Genomic DNA, 17,445 nt, shown 5'->3' with positions numbered 1-17,445 from the left:
TTGGCCATGGTCAATCAATACTTTTTTGGGTGTGGTTTAATATCAAGTGAGGATACAAATATGGTTGTTTGGTTGGACCCGATGGCAGAACACCTTTCAAATTGCAGAACATTGTCAACTTCCATTGGTTCATGTTTTGACAAATAGCTAATTGGGTTTTAAAAAGGGATTAAACATTCACACAAATAATTTTTTTTTTTTTAAAAAAAATTGAGTAGGTCATTCCTGTAAGAGAAGTTAACAGAATTCATTAATGTGTAATATTATCATAATAAAAAAAAAAATTAAAAAATATTGATTACAATTATTGCTTCGCCTACAGAGTCCAACTCACAACCATGACCAAGAAGAAGAGAAGAACCTTTGCCAAGTTGATGTTTACATTGTGCTTGGCCTCAGGGATGACCCATCTGGCATCTGCAACCACTGGCAAGATCACCGATAGATACCACAAACTGGTTCGGCTGGTGCACCCTCATGTGAATTCCTCGGTGGCAGCGCTGGGGGCTCTTTGGCTGGTCACGAGAGCATGAGAACTCTTGACTGACACAAACCCACCAGAGGTATGCGCTAGCGTGCCTAGCCTAAGCTGGTGATGCGCCACACTAGGATCAAAGAGAAATGATTTTTGCACATCACTTGTACATCACTTTTTTAAATCAATCATTGGATCTGTGGGACTCACATGTGTGTATGTAACATATCTCAGGATCAAAAGATGTTTAACAACCTATGTCGGGAAGGATATGATCCATAACTGATATGAATTGATTTATCTTTTTTTCAAACGTTGCAATTCTACCTTTTTCTCATTCTTTTTAATCTTCGGTTACTTTGCAATTTTTCCATTGTGTTTTGCAGTCATAATTTGCTGTAATAGAGAAGTTCGGATTTGCAAATATGGGGCAGCCGAACCACTTCTTGCGTGTTTTATTATTATTATTTATTTTTATTACAATTTTTATTTTTTTATTGTAAGTGATACGTGTCACATTATGATTAGTGCTAATGTGACACATCAACAGATTGCGTGTTTTATTATTATTATTTATTTTTATTACAATTTTTATTTTTTATTATAAGTGATACGTGTCACATTATGATTGGTACTAATGTGACACATCAACAGATTATGTCAATATCTAACGGCAATTGATTTATTTATTTCTTGCTCCATGAAGTTTTTATTCACTTTTTTAAACTCAAAAAACTATTTGTAAAAGCCTGACCACGTGAACTAATTTTGTATTTATTATTTATTTTAACATTTGCCACCGAGTATCTTTTAATTCTCTCATTTTTACATCTAATTTTTCTTTTTTAAACTTTCCATCCTTATTTCATATATATATATATATATATATATATATATATAGAGGAATGCTAGAACATCTCTTGGTATTCTCTTGGAATGACATAAATGTAATTTTTTTTATTAAAAAATTACATTTATGCCATCCAAAAGGACATAGATATAATTTTTTTAATTACATTTATATCATTGCATGAGAACACTCGAAAATATCCTAGCATTTCTTGTTTGAACTTTTTGCATATTTTCCGGTGCATACAAAATTGTCTTACCATGAATGAAGGGGGGAAAACCTGTACATCTAGTTTTCCGATCGGATAATGTCATCTCCTACTCGTTTGCAACTGACAAAATGGTGTGATGTGATGGAAAAAAACACACAATCATCTCTTCGCTCATTAATTTTACTCGCCGAAAAATGTGTTGTGTTTCACTATATCGATGTCCTCTAGGTTTTTAATTACTGTAGACTTTCTAAAATCCTAAGAATGATTTTTACATTAAAATGTTCATATTTTGTAAGATATAATAAATTAAGGAAACATTAATGATATTTTAAACGCAATAAATGTTGAGAAAAAAATCTGAGACATTTAATTTAAAGATAATCAAATTTGAAGTATAATTATGTTTTTCTTTTCCCTTAGTTGCTAATTAAGAGCATTAGTTAGGTTACTAAATTTGTTTAATGATGTGGCTTTAAACCCCATTCCTTTAAATTTAGAACGATTGGGATTGGGGTGGTAAGTATCCTTTTAAGTTTCGTAAGGTACTTTTGGGATTCTTTTGGATATTCAATTTTTTAAAATTTGAATTCTGTTGTAAAATCAAAGAAAATAATAAAACAATATAAAGAGGCAGCAATATGTGAAACTAGTTCTTCAGGAACTATGTATGATTCTTTTCTATTATTGTGTATTTTACAAAGTACCCAATACTCCCTTTTATAGACATAGACAAAGTGGGATCAATGTATTACATGAATGTTATGGAATTCTAAAAGATGACATAAATGTGTAGAATTTCAATAGATGAAACTACTTGGTCATCCATCAAATGCATGAATGCATTCATAACAAATTCAACTATAATTTAGTGTGCGAACGATGTTTCCATAGTTTGACTTTCTGGGATAAAATAAAAAAATGAAATAAAATTTGATTTGTTTTTGAAAAACCGAACACTGTAGCAAATAAAAAATCTTAACTATTTAATAAATTATTATATTAAATTCGTTGAGATTTTGTCATTTTAGTATTTATTATTTTTTAAGGAGAAAAATGATATAAATACATCTTCTACACATTTTCGTAGAACCAAATTTCAAATTTATCACTGAATTTGTAGTCATTGGGTCTCACATTTTCAATGATAAATTCAAAACTTTGTTGTACGAAGATGTGTAAAAAAAAAAGTATAAGGGTAGTTCTCTTTAAATTATTATCATTTCTGAATGCATGTATTGTATCTTACAAAATCTGAAATATTAAAGTAAAAAATAATTGTAAGGATTTGAAAAGCTTCACCGTAGAATCCTAATAGAAAATCTGGAAGATCCTAATCTCCATATAATTTGGAAAATATTAATTGGATGTACCTAAAACTACCACAAGAAATATAATTAGGATCCAAATTTTTTTATCTCACTTGGTTCCTTATATAACTTGGAAAATGTTACGTGACTTTAGCATATCTTCATATCGTATTAATTGCACCGATTTTACAATTTGCTTCCTCTCTCGCCGATCGACATGGCTTCCAGCGGCAAGGAGGTTGAAGTGGAGTGTCTCCCATGGGTGCGGAAGTACAAGGACGGCTCAGTCGAGCGACTACACGGCTCTCCTTACGTGGCTCCCACGCCTGAAGACCCAAAAACAGGAGTCGCAACAAAGGACATCGTCATTTCAAAGAACCCGGCCATCTCTGCTCGCCTCTTCCTCCCAAAACTCGACCAGACCCGTCGACAAAAGCTTCCCATCATGTACTACACCCGAGGCGGAGCCTTTAACCATGAGTCCGTCTTCTGTAGGGACCACACCCAGTTCTTCAGCAGCTTGGTCGCTGAGGCTCAAGTCGTCGGTGTATCGGTGGATTACAGGCAAGCTCCTGAGCACTTTCTCCCCATTGCTTACGAAGATTGCTGGGCAGGCCTCCAATGGATTGCATCCCACGCAGTTGATGATACCGGTATTATTAAATCACTCCTTATTCGAAAAGTTTAATAGAAGCTAATACAATCGTTAATAGGCACAACCACATTAGCGGATAAAGAGTTAAGTATGTTGCTTTACTCAATGTCATTTATTTTAATATTATGTTAAATTATTGAGTAATGCAACAGACCCAATTCTCATTTCATTAGATTAATGTGTAGTGTCCATCAATCTTTGAATTTTTTCTTTTCTTAGAGGCTAATACAAGAGCTGATGATTGATGAACGCTGTCTCATCAACACAATAGAATATGAGTTAAATATTTAAAATTATTATAAATCATGACTTATCCAAAAGGTTAAAGTTAATTTAATTTAAATTCTACCAGGTATCGAAGATAAAGACCCATGGTTGGTGAATCATGGGAACTTTGATCGATTTATTCTTGGCGGCGATAGTGCAGGAGCCAACATTGCACATAACATACTCATGCGAGCCGGCGCTGAGAGCTTGCCTGGTGGTGTTGAGATTTCAGCAGCTTATCTCACCCACCCTTACTTCTGGGGTTCAAAGGCAATAGGGTCAGAGCCGAGTGTAGAACGAGAGAAAATGTTGCCGGCTTTGGTTTGGGAATTTGCCTATCCGGGGGCGCCCGGTGGTATCGATAATCCAATGGTGAATCCTTTGGTTCCCGGAGCACCGAGCTTGGCTGGACTTGGGACTTCTCGGATGCTTGTGACTGTTGCTGGGAATGATCTGCTTAGGGATAGAGGTGTTGCTTACTATGACGCGGTCGTAGAAAGTGGGTGGAAAGGAGAGGCTGTGCTGTTGGAAGTGGAAGGAGAGACGCATGCTTTTCATATACTGGAATTTGGGACTCAGAAGGCATCCGATTTTATCAAACGCCTGGCTGCTTTTCTCCGCCAGTAATTTTCGTTTTTTTTTTTTTTTTTTAAGAAGTAGTACTACTCATTTCATTGATAACATGAAAAGCTCTACAGAATCAATAGATGAAATCTCTTATAAAACATCCTTTCCTAAATCCTAATACACTCGGAGTACAACCAATGAGTCTTGTGTAGCCTCGGTTTCTGCAGAATTCCACTCTTTGAAGAGTCGAAAGAGCCTCTGCTGCCATCGGATCAACCAAAACATTTACCGAATGACGAAAAGCAGCATGCACCATTCCATGAAAATCACGTACAATACAACCAAAACCCAGTTTGTCTTGTTTTGAAGTAAAATGTTTTCCATAAAAAAAATATCTTAACAAAATTATTTTTCAAAAAAACGTGACGGTGACTTTTGACAGCCACCTATAGTTGTTTGATGGTTTGAGAAGAAAGAAACTCAAATTTGAAAAATGGTTTATAAAATTTAAAAACAAAGAAATTATTTTCTGAAACTGAATAAGTTTTTTTTTTTTTTTTTTGTCAAACTGAAAGTATCTTTCATTTTAAGTCATACTAAACTACAAAAAATACAAAAAATATTTTTTATAAATATTCTTCGCCAAAACAAATTAAAAAAAAAAATTATATTCTATTATTGATTGCAAATAAAGCTGAGCTTGATATCTGTAATAAAAGAGTGTTTATTATGCCAAAACCCCCCATCAGGATTGCTTCCGGCTGTAATCACATACTATAAGATTTTGAACTTCAATAATCTTCATTGATGTATAGAAGGGTATAAATAGAGGACTAGGTTACATGTAATCCTATCTAAAGTTTGAATTACAAACCTATCTAAAGTTTGAATTACAAAAACAGAATTCTAATCTATCTAAATTTAAATTCAAAAATACAGAATCCTATCTCTAGATGTTATCCATTAGTTAGAGATTATTTGAATAAGTCTTCAACTGAAGCTGGACGTGATAATGAATCTGGACGTGATAATGAATCTGGACATGATGACTCTGCACGTGAATTAGATGAACTGGCAGGGATATCGTTTACAGCCCCCCGCAAGCTGATGGGGACGGAACAAACCATAAGCTTGTCACGGAGAAACTGAAATCTGGATGAACTCAGACCCTTAGTGAAGATGTCTGCAATTTGATCGTGTGTGCTAATGTATTTGATGGAGATATCGCCATTGAGCACCTTCTCACGAATGAAGTGGTAGTCGACTTCGATATGCTTAGTCCTAGCATGATAAACGGGGTTAGAAGCAAGTGCAAGAGCCCCAATATTATCACACCAAAGGCGTGGAGTAGCAAATAATGGAATACCAAGATCCTTAAATAACATTCGCAACCAAAAGAGATCAGTGGTGGCAATGGCCATGGCACGATATTCAGCCTCTGTGCTAGAACGTGCAACCACAGATTGTTTCTTGGCAGTCCAAGAAATGAGAGATGATCCCAAAGCTATGCCAATTCCCGTTGTGGAGCGACGATCATCCGGATTACCCGCCCAGTCAGAGTCACAGAAAGATTGAAGTGTCAAGGGTCCTTTGGTGTACCATAAGCCGTGGTCAATAGTGCCTTTGAGATAACGTAGAACACGTTTTGCCGCTGTCCAATGGAGAGTAGATGGGTGATGCATGTGTTGACATAGCTGGTTGACAAAAAATGCAATATCTGGACGTGTTAAAGTACAATATTGTAAAGCCCCCACTGTTTGGCGATAGGTAGTAATGTTTGTTGGAGATAAAGGATCACCATCAGCAGTGGACATTTTGGAACCAGCAAGGCATGGAGAGGAATATGGCTTTGCACCCAACATATTGGACTTGGATAGAAGATCGGAAATATATTTTGATTGCCTTAGATGTAAGCCTTGAGAAGAACGGACAGCTTGTATTCCCAAAAAATAATGCAAGTTGCCGAGATCCTTAAGTTTAAAAACCTGTTGAAGCTGAGTAATAATAGAGGCAATATGGGATGTAGATGTGCCAGTGAATAATATATCATCTACATAAATCAATAAGTAGAGATGCACATTTCCGCGATGAAGTATAAATAAGGAGCTATCAACCAAAGAAGATACAAATCCAAGCTCCAATAATGTCTGAGAAAGGCGTGTAAACCAAGCTCGCGGTGCTTGTTTAAGGCCATACAAAGATTTGTGCAACCTGCAAACATGAGAGGGAAATTGAGGATCAATGAATCCTTTAGGTTGTTCCATAAATACTTCTTCAAGCAAGTGACCGTGGAGTAGAATGAAGTGTAATTAGGAAAGGAACGAGTTTGCAAATGACCTGTCTTAGAGCGGGTGAGCATGGAATGAGTGGAAATAGGAGCTAAAGAAGTGTCAGGAGGTGGGGAAATAATTGGATCAGAGGATTCAACATGTTGGGAAGAATCTTGAGGAGAAGTATCCTGTGTAGAAGATGAAGAAATGATAGGAGAAGAAACCTGGAGAGCAGGAGACATGTCATGTAAGGAAGTATCACTCGGTAGAGGTGAAGATGAGGCGTGTAGTGCTGGAGGTGTATCGGTGTTCACAGGCTGAATCTGGACTGAAGATGAAGATGGAATGTTAGAAAAAATAGGAAAAGAGACAGAAGATACTGAACCTGGAGTGGCAGGAGAGAGGACACCTTTTTCAGCAGGAAATCTGGATTCGTCAAATACTACATGCCTTGACACATAAACCTTGCGAGAGACCGGATCTAGACAGCGATACCCACGATGATTATTGCTATAACCCAAGAAAATACATTGCTTACTCCTAAACATTAACTTATGAGTGGAGTATGGACGTAAAAGAGGAAAACAGGAACACCCAAAGGAACGAAACAGGGAGTAATCTGGACTTTTGTTAAAGAGTTTAAAGTAGGGAGAGACATTGTCAATTATTGGAGAAGGAAGACGATTTATGATAAAAACTGATGTAGCAAAAGCATCAACCCAAAATATGGAGGAGAGATGAGATTGTGCAAGTAATGATAATCCCATTTCCATAATATGACGATGTTTACGCTCAGCCACACCATTTTGTTGTGATGTGTGAGGACAAGAAATGCGGTGAATTATGCCATGAGTGACCAAAAAAATTTTAAATTGAGTTGACATATATTCCCCACCACCATCACATTGAAATTGTTTAATAGAACATGAGAATTGGTTTTCCACAAGGATTTTAAATTGCAGAAAAACAGAGAAAACATCGGATTTATGATGAATGGGATACAACCAAGTGAACCTTGAAAAATCATCAATAAATAAAACATAATAAGAACAACCTCCTAAAGACTTTGTAGAACATGACCAAACATCCGAATGGATGAGTTCTAAAGGACACATAGAGACTCGAGGAGAAGATTGAAATGGAAGTCGCTTGCTTTTGCCGAGTTGACAAGGTTCGCAAACACCAGTCATTTGTTTGACGCCACTGACCAGAAGAGAAAACTGCTGGAGAACTTGAGACACAATTGGCTGAGAAGCATGACCAAGGCGGGAATGCCACACAGCGGCAGACGTCTTGACACCTAAGAGAGCAGTCAAGGCATGCTGCTTATTGACGGGAAATGATTTCAACTGAATTGGGTAGAGACCTCCTTCACTCCGGCCTTCTAGGAGGGTGAGACCCGTGCGGTTGTCCTTAACAAAATAATGAGAACCATTGAGAATAAAGAAGCAAGCATTATCTTGACAAAATTGATTAATTGAGAGTAGGTTAGCATAAGTTTGAATTACAAAAACAGAATTCTAATCTATCTAAATTCAAATTCAAAAATACAGAATCCTATTTCTAGATGTTATCCATTAGTTAGAGATTATTTGAATAAGTCTTCAACTGAAGCTGGACGTGATAATGAATCTGGACATGATGACTCTGCACGTGAATTAGATGAACTGGCAGGGATATCGTTTACAGCCCCCCGCAAGCTGATGGGGACGGAACAAACCATAAGCTTGTCACGGAGAAACTGAATTAGATGAACTGGCAGGGATATCGTTTACACATACAACAATTAGAATTTGTTTTGATGAAGTTTATTACCCGAAAATTAAAATGTTTTCCGTAAAAAATACTTTTTAACATTTTCTTAAAAATATTTTTAGGTGTTTAACTCGTACGAAAAAAAATGAGCAACGGTGAAAAACAGTATGCAACCTTTGGCGGTGGTCTAGCGAACTTCAAACTAGTTATTTGAAAAAGAGAAGCTCAAACTCGGAAAATGTTTTACCATTTTAAAAAATGAAAACAATTTTACGAAAATTAAAGAATATTTTTTTGTCAAACCAAAAATGTTTTCGGTTTGACTATTATTTTCCGTCGCACCGAACACCAAAAATTACAAAAAATATTTTTCAAAAATCAATTTACGTCAAAACAAATGGAGCCTCAGTGATATTTATAAAATAATAATAATAAAAAAATCCATTTCATGTTTTTGGATTAATGAGCGCCCTCTTCTTGTCTCAAAAATCAATAATGTAATTTCTATTATTGTCTATGCTTTTTTTTTTATTAATGAGCCTTAGGCCTTGTTCGGTATGCAGAATTGGTATTGAATCAAAATTACTAACCCCTCACATGATTTTTTTTTTTTTTTTTTCTAAACCTCAAATTAAAAAAAAAAAAAAGGTTTAATTTTTGTGGGTAGCCGACCACCCCCAAAATTCACCGGGGTGAACGGTTAAAATATAACAAAATTAGAAAATAAAAATTTTTTATTTTTTTTTTTCCCAGAAAATATTGTCTATTTCTCTCATTTTCAAGAGGAATGAGTATTCATTTTCGTAAGAGAATAACTATTCCTTAGAATATATCCTTCCCAAATAAAGGTCTATTCCATAAACTAAAAGGGCTCTAAGTGATTTAATAAAGACATGGAGAGTTTTAAATTGTTTAATGAACAAATACTTTTTTGAAGAAGCAAGCATCAGACTCACCCTTATTGAGTATTGTGTATTAAACGCATAGTGGACTACTTAAAATTCTCAACATTATTTTAAAATTAAATGGTTCAAATTTTGTTATCTCAAGTACATATATATTACTTGATGAGATACAATAAAATTAAAAGAAAATTAATTAAGAATCTTCTAGACTTCTAGTGGGTGATAAATATTAAGATGAAAAAGTCTTAACCATTTAATTATAAAATAAGGGAAATACTTTTTTTTTACATCTTTAGTCTATCTGTTGTACAATTTCGTACAATTTTTTTGGAAATCAACGATTAAATTTGTGAGATTCATAAATTTAATGATTAATTTAAAAAAAAAAAAGACGAACCATATATGGACCCGAAAATACAAGGTTGCAGCTCTCATAAAATAATAGTTACAATTTTAAGGTTATCCTGAAGTTACCTAGCAAATCTAGAGGGTTGAATCCTCATTCAGACTTCTATAATTTGGCAAATCAAGATCCTCTAGATTTTTTAGGGTATTTTTAGAATCTTAATTATTATTTTAAAGCAAATTATTCAAGTTTTGTTAGATGAGCAGACAACTATGTGATGGAGATGCAATGAATCTAGAAAAAAAAAATAAATAAAGATATTTAAAAAGTGGTAATTGCTTAATGGTAAAAAATTTCTTAGTAAAAAAAAAAAATAGAAAAAAGAAAAAGAAAAAAAGGTGGTCATGTATGATGTATTGGACTAACAAACTCACACTCTACACAACAAGCTGGTTGATACACAAATTTTATCCCCCGGGCTTGGGCGCCCAAGCAGTACTTCATTTCGGGTATTGACCAGTCCATGGCCAGATGGTCCAGCAACGCCATTTCAACAACTGCAAAAGAATCGCACCAAGCTGCGTAGTACCCAATCACTCCATTTACTTAATTAAAATGGTTTAAGCTGGTACGGGAGTACACTCTTCTCTCGTCACGAGGGCAGTTCGCATTTAATGCTACATAGCCTACTTAATTAAAATGGTTTAAACCTCGATATATCAACAGCTTTCTTGGAGAACCCACGCCGGAGCTGGTACGGGAGTACACTCTTCTCTCCTCACGAGGGCAGTTGGCATTTAATGCTACATAGCTTGTAATAGAGAAAGGGTTATTAAGAATGGAGGAAAGGTTATTAAGACGGAGTAATGTTTGTTTCATAATTCTAACATAATTTTTATATAACTAACTTTAATTATATTTTTTTTAATCAACCATTAAATATTTAAAATTTACATGTAAAAAAATAAATTCAATAATTAATCATAACAAAAAATAGTTGTGCAAGAAACTTTACTCATCAAAAATACTCTTGCCATAGTCAACAACCTCGCAAGGTGACATGCGGCGCAGGTCGTATGAGGAGGAATGACAGTCAATTTGGAGGTAACAATGTTCAAAATGAAAGGTAATTAAGCACTTTATTCATTCATTTGAAACACACTAATTATAGAACTCTTCTTATTCATGTTCACAAACTGACTTACAGACGTAGAGAAAATAGCATTTTTCAATTAAAATCCATGGTGCGTCAAAAAGGCGATTTGAGATTATAATGTGCTATTTATTGCTTAAATGTAGGAGTTCCGTCTGGTCAAACGTGTCTCAAACTTCTTTTCAACTGAAGACTTATAGATCGAGTAGAACAAAGACAACAAGTTTCGTCGTCTGGAATCGATCTGGATAACTAAAAGCTAGCTAGTCCAACAAACTTTCAAGGGCTAGCTTCTTTTTGTTAAGGCACCAACTGAATTCAAGGATGCCATTTCTTTCTCTAAATATGTATTAAAGGAGAAAGGTAGATAGGCTAGGAAATGCCTGCCAGGCTTTAAGTACAACCATGAGCAGGCGTGTTTCTTCCACTCACATATCAACACCTCTCGCATATCACGTACATATGGGTTCCATTCCAAAGGAGGTAGACACAGAGCTTCACCCTTTCGTCCGCATCTACAAGGACGGCTCAGTTGAGCGACTCATCGGCTCTCCTTATGTGGCCCCATCGCCTGACCAAGACCCAGAAACTGGAGTCTCATCAAAAGATATCACCATTTCACACGACCCCTCCATCTCTGCTCGTCTCTACCTCCCTACACTCGACCAAACGGCCGCCCAAAACCAAAAGCTCCCCGTCTTGGTCTACTTCCACGGCGGAGGCTTCTGCATAGAATCTGCCTTCTCCTCCGACCACCAGCAGTTCCTCAACAGTCTGGTCGCTCAAGCTCAAGTGGTTGCTGTGTCGGTGGAGTATAGGCTAGCTCCTGAGCACCGTCTCCCCATCGCTTATGAAGATTGCTGGGCGGCCCTGCAATGGGTTGTTTCCGCTTCGCACTCTATCGACAACGGTACTGTCAATGAAGAGCCGTGGCTGATTAATCACGGCGACTTTAAACGAGTCTTTATTGGCGGTGACAGTGCCGGAGCCAACATCGCGCATAACATTACCATGCGAGCCGGCGATGAGAGCTTGCATGGAGGTGTTAAGATTTTAGGAACTTTTCTTACCCACCCTTATTTCTGGGGTTCAAAGCCAGTAGGGTCGGAGCCGAGTGCAGGACCTGATGAGAAACCTTTGCCGCACGTGGTCTGGAACTTTACTTATCCAGCGGCGCCTGGTGGTATTGATAATCCAATGATCAATCCCACCGGTCCAGGAGCGCCCAGCTTGGCCGGACTTGGGTGTTCTCGACTGCTCGTAGTCGTGGCGGAGAAGGATGAGCTGAGGGAGAGAGGTGTTTTTTACTATGATCAAGTCAGAAAAAGCAACTGGGAAGGAGAAGTTGAATTGGTTCAAGTGGACGGGGAGGATCACGCTTTCCATGTCTTGAAATTTGGGAGTGAGAATGCAAAGAATTTGATCAAACGCTTGGCTTCCTTCTTGAAGTAACTTTTTTTTTTCTTTTTTTTCTGAGGGGGAGGTAAATGGTAATTGTACTTTTGTTTTCTTATTGTTCACGCCTTAGTTTGATTTATCAATGTGTGGTTTAAAAAATTACTTATCTATTTGAAGATATATCCTTAAATAATTTCCAATCCCAAATTGTTAAAATCTAACTAATATATTTATATATATAAAATAACATACTTGTTACAATTTGAGTAATTAACACTACAAAAAAGACTGAATCCTCGTAAAAATGACCATCCACTTAAGGTTCTTGTAAATTTTTTTTTTTTTGTTGACGTGGCTTAATTTAAGCATGTCAATTATGAACTCAAAAATAACAAAAAAAAATATAAATATAAAAACAAAAAGAAATGAACTCCGACACTGTAATTAATACATTAGGAAAATGATAAATATACAAACCCATCGCAACTTTGGCACAACCCCACTCACAATGAGGTGGGCCCACATGTATGGGCCCAAAAAATAGCTTATAGCCGAGAAGAAGCATCGAATCTATTCATGTGCCCAATTTTCTTTTCACCAGTACCATTGAAAACAGCTCCTCCATCTTCGTGGTCATCCATAAATCTCTTCCAAAGCCAGTGCTGCTTCCACACCCTCTCTATCATCTCTTCAATAGGGATATTTTTGGTCTTCGGGAGTAGAAACAGCACAAAGAATGACATGATGAAAACCCAGCTGGAGAAAAAAAGGAAGATGCCATACTTGAAATGGCAGAGAATAGAGAGGAATGCCTGCGCTATAACAAAAGTGAAGAGCAAGTTGACACACACGGTCACACTCTGCCCTGCCGAGCGAGTTTCCAGCTGGAATGTCTCACTTGGGATCAGCCACCCGAGAGGTCCCCAAGACCATGCAAAGGATGACACAAACATGCACACAAAGACAACTACCAGGATTGCAAGACCTTTGGGAAGGGTACTCTCAGTCTCAGCAGGGTCGTCTTTAAGCTTAAGTCCTAGAATGATTGCGATCGCCACTTGAGCAAGGAACATTTGGATGCCAGCTTCCAATAAGAGAATGCGACGACCCAATTGTCGACTGAGTAGATGGTTACACCGGTGGAGACGACATTAATAGCTCCAGTTATAACAGCTGAGTAAAGGGCAGCATCATTCTCAAATCCCAAGGTGTTAAACAGAACCGGAGCGTAAAACATGATTGCATTGATGCCGGTGAATTGCTGGAAGATCTGCAAGGCTACTGCAATGATGAGCTGGCAGCTAGGGGCGATTGCTCCGCTTGAGGAGATCCCTGAAGGGGTGCTTCACTTTTTTAGCTACACGACTAGCCTCAACAAGCTCCAAAAACTCGGGTTCAATATTGTCAGTACCTTGAATCTTTCTAAGCACAGACTGTCCTTCTTCCAAGCGACCACGCTCTATCAGACTGTTGGGAGTTTCCACCATAAAGATAGCCCCCAAGGTTAGGAGACCTGCAGGAATGCCGGCCAAACCCAATGACAGCCTCCAACCCCATCCCCCTGTGATTCTGCAGTTGCATCATATGATCAATTCTGGTTAGCAACAAAATTAAAGCCACCACTTTGGGCAAAACATAATAAAATCACTAATTATTCTCTCCAAGCAGGCATCTCAAATCACTTTTTTCTTCTTCTTGTTTTCTACTTAATATAAAATGAAGTAAAGATTAAAGAGTAAGAATGAGACTTACTTATTGGTACCGTAATTTAGGAGGTTGGCGAAGAGAATGCCAATGGTGATGTTCAGTTGAAAGAGAATGTTCAAACCTCCACGTATCTTGTGGGCGCAATCTCCTAAAGGAACAGTGGCATCGCCGGTTGTAATGTCCGGGATATTATTTAATAATTAAGATATAAATTTGAGTAAATAATTGATTAAACTTAATTAGGTGTATTTAAAATGTAAGAGAATGTTTTTAAAGACCAAAGTTTATAAAATGGGTTTATTTTGATTAAATAAAAATAAGTCTATTTAATGTAGTAAAATAAAATAAAGTGTTTTATTTTTATCCTATAAACTTATAAATGGTAGCTAAGAAAAGAAAATGCAAGTTGATATTTTTAAAGTTTAAATAAAAGAAAGCCAAAAAAAGAAATAGAAATAATAAAATAGAAAATAAGATAAATGAAATAAGGGATTAAATAAAGAAAATTGAGATTTGATAAATAATAATAATAATAATAATAAGGCAAGAGAATGTTTTTAGGTCCAAAGAATAGAAAAGAAAAATGAAAAGAAAAAGAAAATTAAATAAGAATGAAATAAGAAAAGTAAAGAAGAGAAAATAAAAGAAAAAGAAAAAGAAAACAAAAATCAAATAAGAAGAAGAAACAGGTGGGCGTGAATTCGAAAAAAAAAAAGAAGAAGAAAAGAAAGTCAAACAAAAAGATGGACAAAGTATAAAAGAAGAAGAGAGAATCAAACAAAAAAAAAATAAAGAAAAAAAGAAAAGAAAGAATATTGAACATGGTGTGAGGCGCACACCTGCGCCGAAGGGCCATCTGGCCCTTCATGCGAAAAAAAAAAATGGCGCTGGGCGCCTTATATTGAGAAAAGAGGCAGTGAACCGCTTTTCTCAAATATTCCGGAAATTGTGAGGTTCTCTAAAGGTGTTTCTATGAAAAACTTTGATCTATGAAGATTTAACGGTTCGATCTTCAATTCAATTTTGATAACGTATCTACGATGCCCGATCTAAATTTTTATCGATTGGTTTGAGGTATTTTCGTAAACTCTTGGTTTTTGAGATTTTAGATTAAATTTAAAGATATATGAGTTTGATTTTATATGTTCTTAGGATTTGTTGTGAGGAGCTTGCTAAACACTCTCCAAGTGTTGGATTTACATTTGGTGGAATTTTTGGTAAGTTTCTTCAAATTCGAACTTTTTGGTATTTGATGTTAATTGAGTTTTTATGTGATTAACCCTTAGTAAATGCTATTAGATTAATAATATTATGTTTGGGGGTAATGTTTTATAAATTATGGTTTAAAGTTTAGAAACCCTAATTTGATAGGTTAAATTAATTTAAGATTTTTAAGTGTTTAAAACCTAGATTGTTAATTTGTAGATTAATTATGGTTATAGTGATGATTAATCCCAAATTAGTTATGAGTTTTGTAAAAATAAGTATTTATGGGTTATGTTATAATGTTAGTAAAGATAAATAATTATAGGTATTTAGTTTAAATAATATTTGCGAAGTTAACCCTAAGATTTTCTTATGGGTTAATGTTATTTTAAATACGGTAGTGTTTTATGTAAAAGGTTAATGAATATAATTTGTGGGTTAATATTATTGAGAAAATGTTAGTGATCAATAATCTAGAGATTAATGAATATAATTTTAGGGCTAATATTATTATAAAAGTGTTAGTGAAAATAATTTATGGGTTAGTGAAATTAATTATGGGATTAGTGTTAATCTTATGAGTAAATATTTAAATGGTGATTTTAATGTCTAACCTCAAGTAAATACTTTGGGTTAATTTATTTGAGTTTTAGTTCGTGTATAGGATTTATGGGTAGACGTTTAGAACCCTTAAAAAAAATATTATAGGTTTTCCAACAGTTTAGCCTTGAACGATTCAAGTGCTAATTAGGGTGTTAATTATTTAAAGTGTTAAATAGTGCAATGTATTATTCCATAGTGATACATGGCAAAGTTGTGTCTAGGAGACCTAGTGCTTAATATCCGCGCAGCCAAGGTGAGTATTCTACTCACTGAGAAGTATTATTTTCATATATGATGAATTGCAAAATGTATATTGCTTTACAAACCTGAACTAACTGTATGTTGATTATGATATGTTTTGGATGATTTGAGTACTTTTGAGTATATTGAAATTATGATGATGTTTTGAAATATGAATATGATATGTGATTTTAGAGCGAGTATAAGTTGGAGATTTAAGTTATGCAAATTGTTTAAGAAATGACATGTTGGACTATTTATGTTTTATAAAGAAAGCATGTGTTAAAGTCATGATTATGAAATTAAATGTATAGTATTTAAGCGTAAGCATTGAGCATGAAACATGTACGCAGAAACAAACTATAGGGGGACCTACGCCCCATAGGCATGAACTAGTGGGGGGACTTATGCCCCAAACGCATGAACTAGTGGGGGACCTACGCCCCGAACGCATGAATTAGTGGGGGACATACGCCCCATACGAACACATGCATGAACTATTGGGGGACCAACGCCCCATACGAACGTACACATGAACTAGTATTGGGGGGATATACGCCTCATAGGAACATACGCATGAACTAGTATTAGGGAACCTACGCCCTATAGGAATTAATACAACAGAAACTTACATGAGCATGTATAGCATTGTTTTCATGAGTAATGTTTTTATACTATGAGTAGTTTTGCTAGACATATTAGTATGCATAAGAATCTCAATGGAAAAGAACTTATGTATATTTCTATCGAATGATTGCATGATTTAAATGCCATTGTTTCCTATAACGAATCTTCTACGTATAATCTTAGTTGCCTAGTATGTTTAAATGTTTTCTATTAGTCGGTGTTTGCTATATCAACTATGAGGGTTTCAAACAAAAGTTTATAAAATTGGTAGCTGTTATAGTGTACACATGACTAGAAAAAGAAAAGTTGGTTCTTTGCGAAAACTCAGTAAATAGTATACCTCTGAGGTCTTAGTGTATTTATTTATACTAAGACAGTGGGCTCATAATTCCACCTATACGGATGTGGCAAACCCCCACAACCGTATAGATGATGTTCTTTTGGTTGCAGGTATTCCGGTCGTAGTTGATGGTGTTGTAGAAGTGAACTTGGGATATTATAACCGAAGTTCGCCGCGATAGTCATATTTGTGGGACTATGGGCGTCCTTTATTTTATAGGTTTGGTATATGTCTTGTGACGCTTGAGTCACATATTATTTGTAAAGCCATTTTTTGATGCAATTATTATTTGGATAAGCCTTAAACAGATAGACATAATGACTCTTTTTGCGTAAATATCAGTTTATGTTTATAGATGTGACTTCTGCTGTTCAAATTATGTTTTCCGCTGCATAAATGTTATTAGGTGTGTTACTCTGATTATCAGGTATATATTATGGAGTATGTATCGTATGTTGGCTTTACGACATATCGTCGTGCCACTATGATGACTCGTTTATATTTTAAGAGATTAATGTTTATGTAAATGTTGTATAAAAAAAAAAAAAAAAAAAAGGGTC

The 17,445-nt window shown here is 35.6% G+C and overlaps 2 protein-coding genes, 1 long non-coding RNA gene and 1 pseudogene across 3 annotated transcripts; 3 read left to right on the top strand and 1 right to left on the bottom strand.

Moving 5' to 3' along the window:
• Positions 1 to 3,059: 3,059 nt before the first annotated feature.
• Positions 3,060 to 4,413, top strand: LOC133863200 (2-hydroxyisoflavanone dehydratase-like). Its single transcript, XM_062299172.1, has 2 exons — positions 3,060 to 3,499; positions 3,854 to 4,413. Exons 1-2 carry the CDS (start codon positions 3,064 to 3,066, stop codon positions 4,393 to 4,395), a joined length of 978 nt encoding a protein of 325 aa, XP_062155156.1. The 5' UTR covers positions 3,060 to 3,063; the 3' UTR covers positions 4,396 to 4,413.
• Positions 4,414 to 11,171: 6,758 nt separating this feature from the next.
• LOC133858944 (2-hydroxyisoflavanone dehydratase-like) lies at positions 11,172 to 12,332 on the top strand. Its single transcript, XM_062294391.1, has one exon. The coding sequence runs from the start codon at positions 11,227 to 11,229 to the stop codon at positions 12,214 to 12,216; it is 990 nt and encodes a 329-aa protein (XP_062150375.1). The 5' UTR covers positions 11,172 to 11,226; the 3' UTR covers positions 12,217 to 12,332.
• Positions 12,333 to 12,707: 375 nt separating this feature from the next.
• LOC133860357 (sugar transport protein 13-like) lies at positions 12,708 to 14,042 on the bottom strand (annotated as a pseudogene).
• Positions 14,043 to 14,684: 642 nt separating this feature from the next.
• Positions 14,685 to 17,322, top strand: LOC133863021 (uncharacterized). Its single transcript, XR_009899348.1, has 3 exons — positions 14,685 to 14,943; positions 15,022 to 15,086; positions 16,975 to 17,322. It is a non-coding gene; the product is annotated as an uncharacterized LOC133863021 (long non-coding RNA).
• The last annotated feature ends 123 nt before the right edge of the window (positions 17,323 to 17,445 follow it).

Source organism: Alnus glutinosa, chromosome 1, assembly GCF_958979055.1.
Source record: "Alnus glutinosa chromosome 1, dhAlnGlut1.1, whole genome shotgun sequence".
Lineage (NCBI taxonomy): Eukaryota > Viridiplantae > Streptophyta > Magnoliopsida > Fagales > Betulaceae > Alnus > Alnus glutinosa.
The sequence above is the reverse complement of the archived record's forward strand: the minus strand, read 5'-3'. Positions and strand labels throughout refer to the sequence as shown.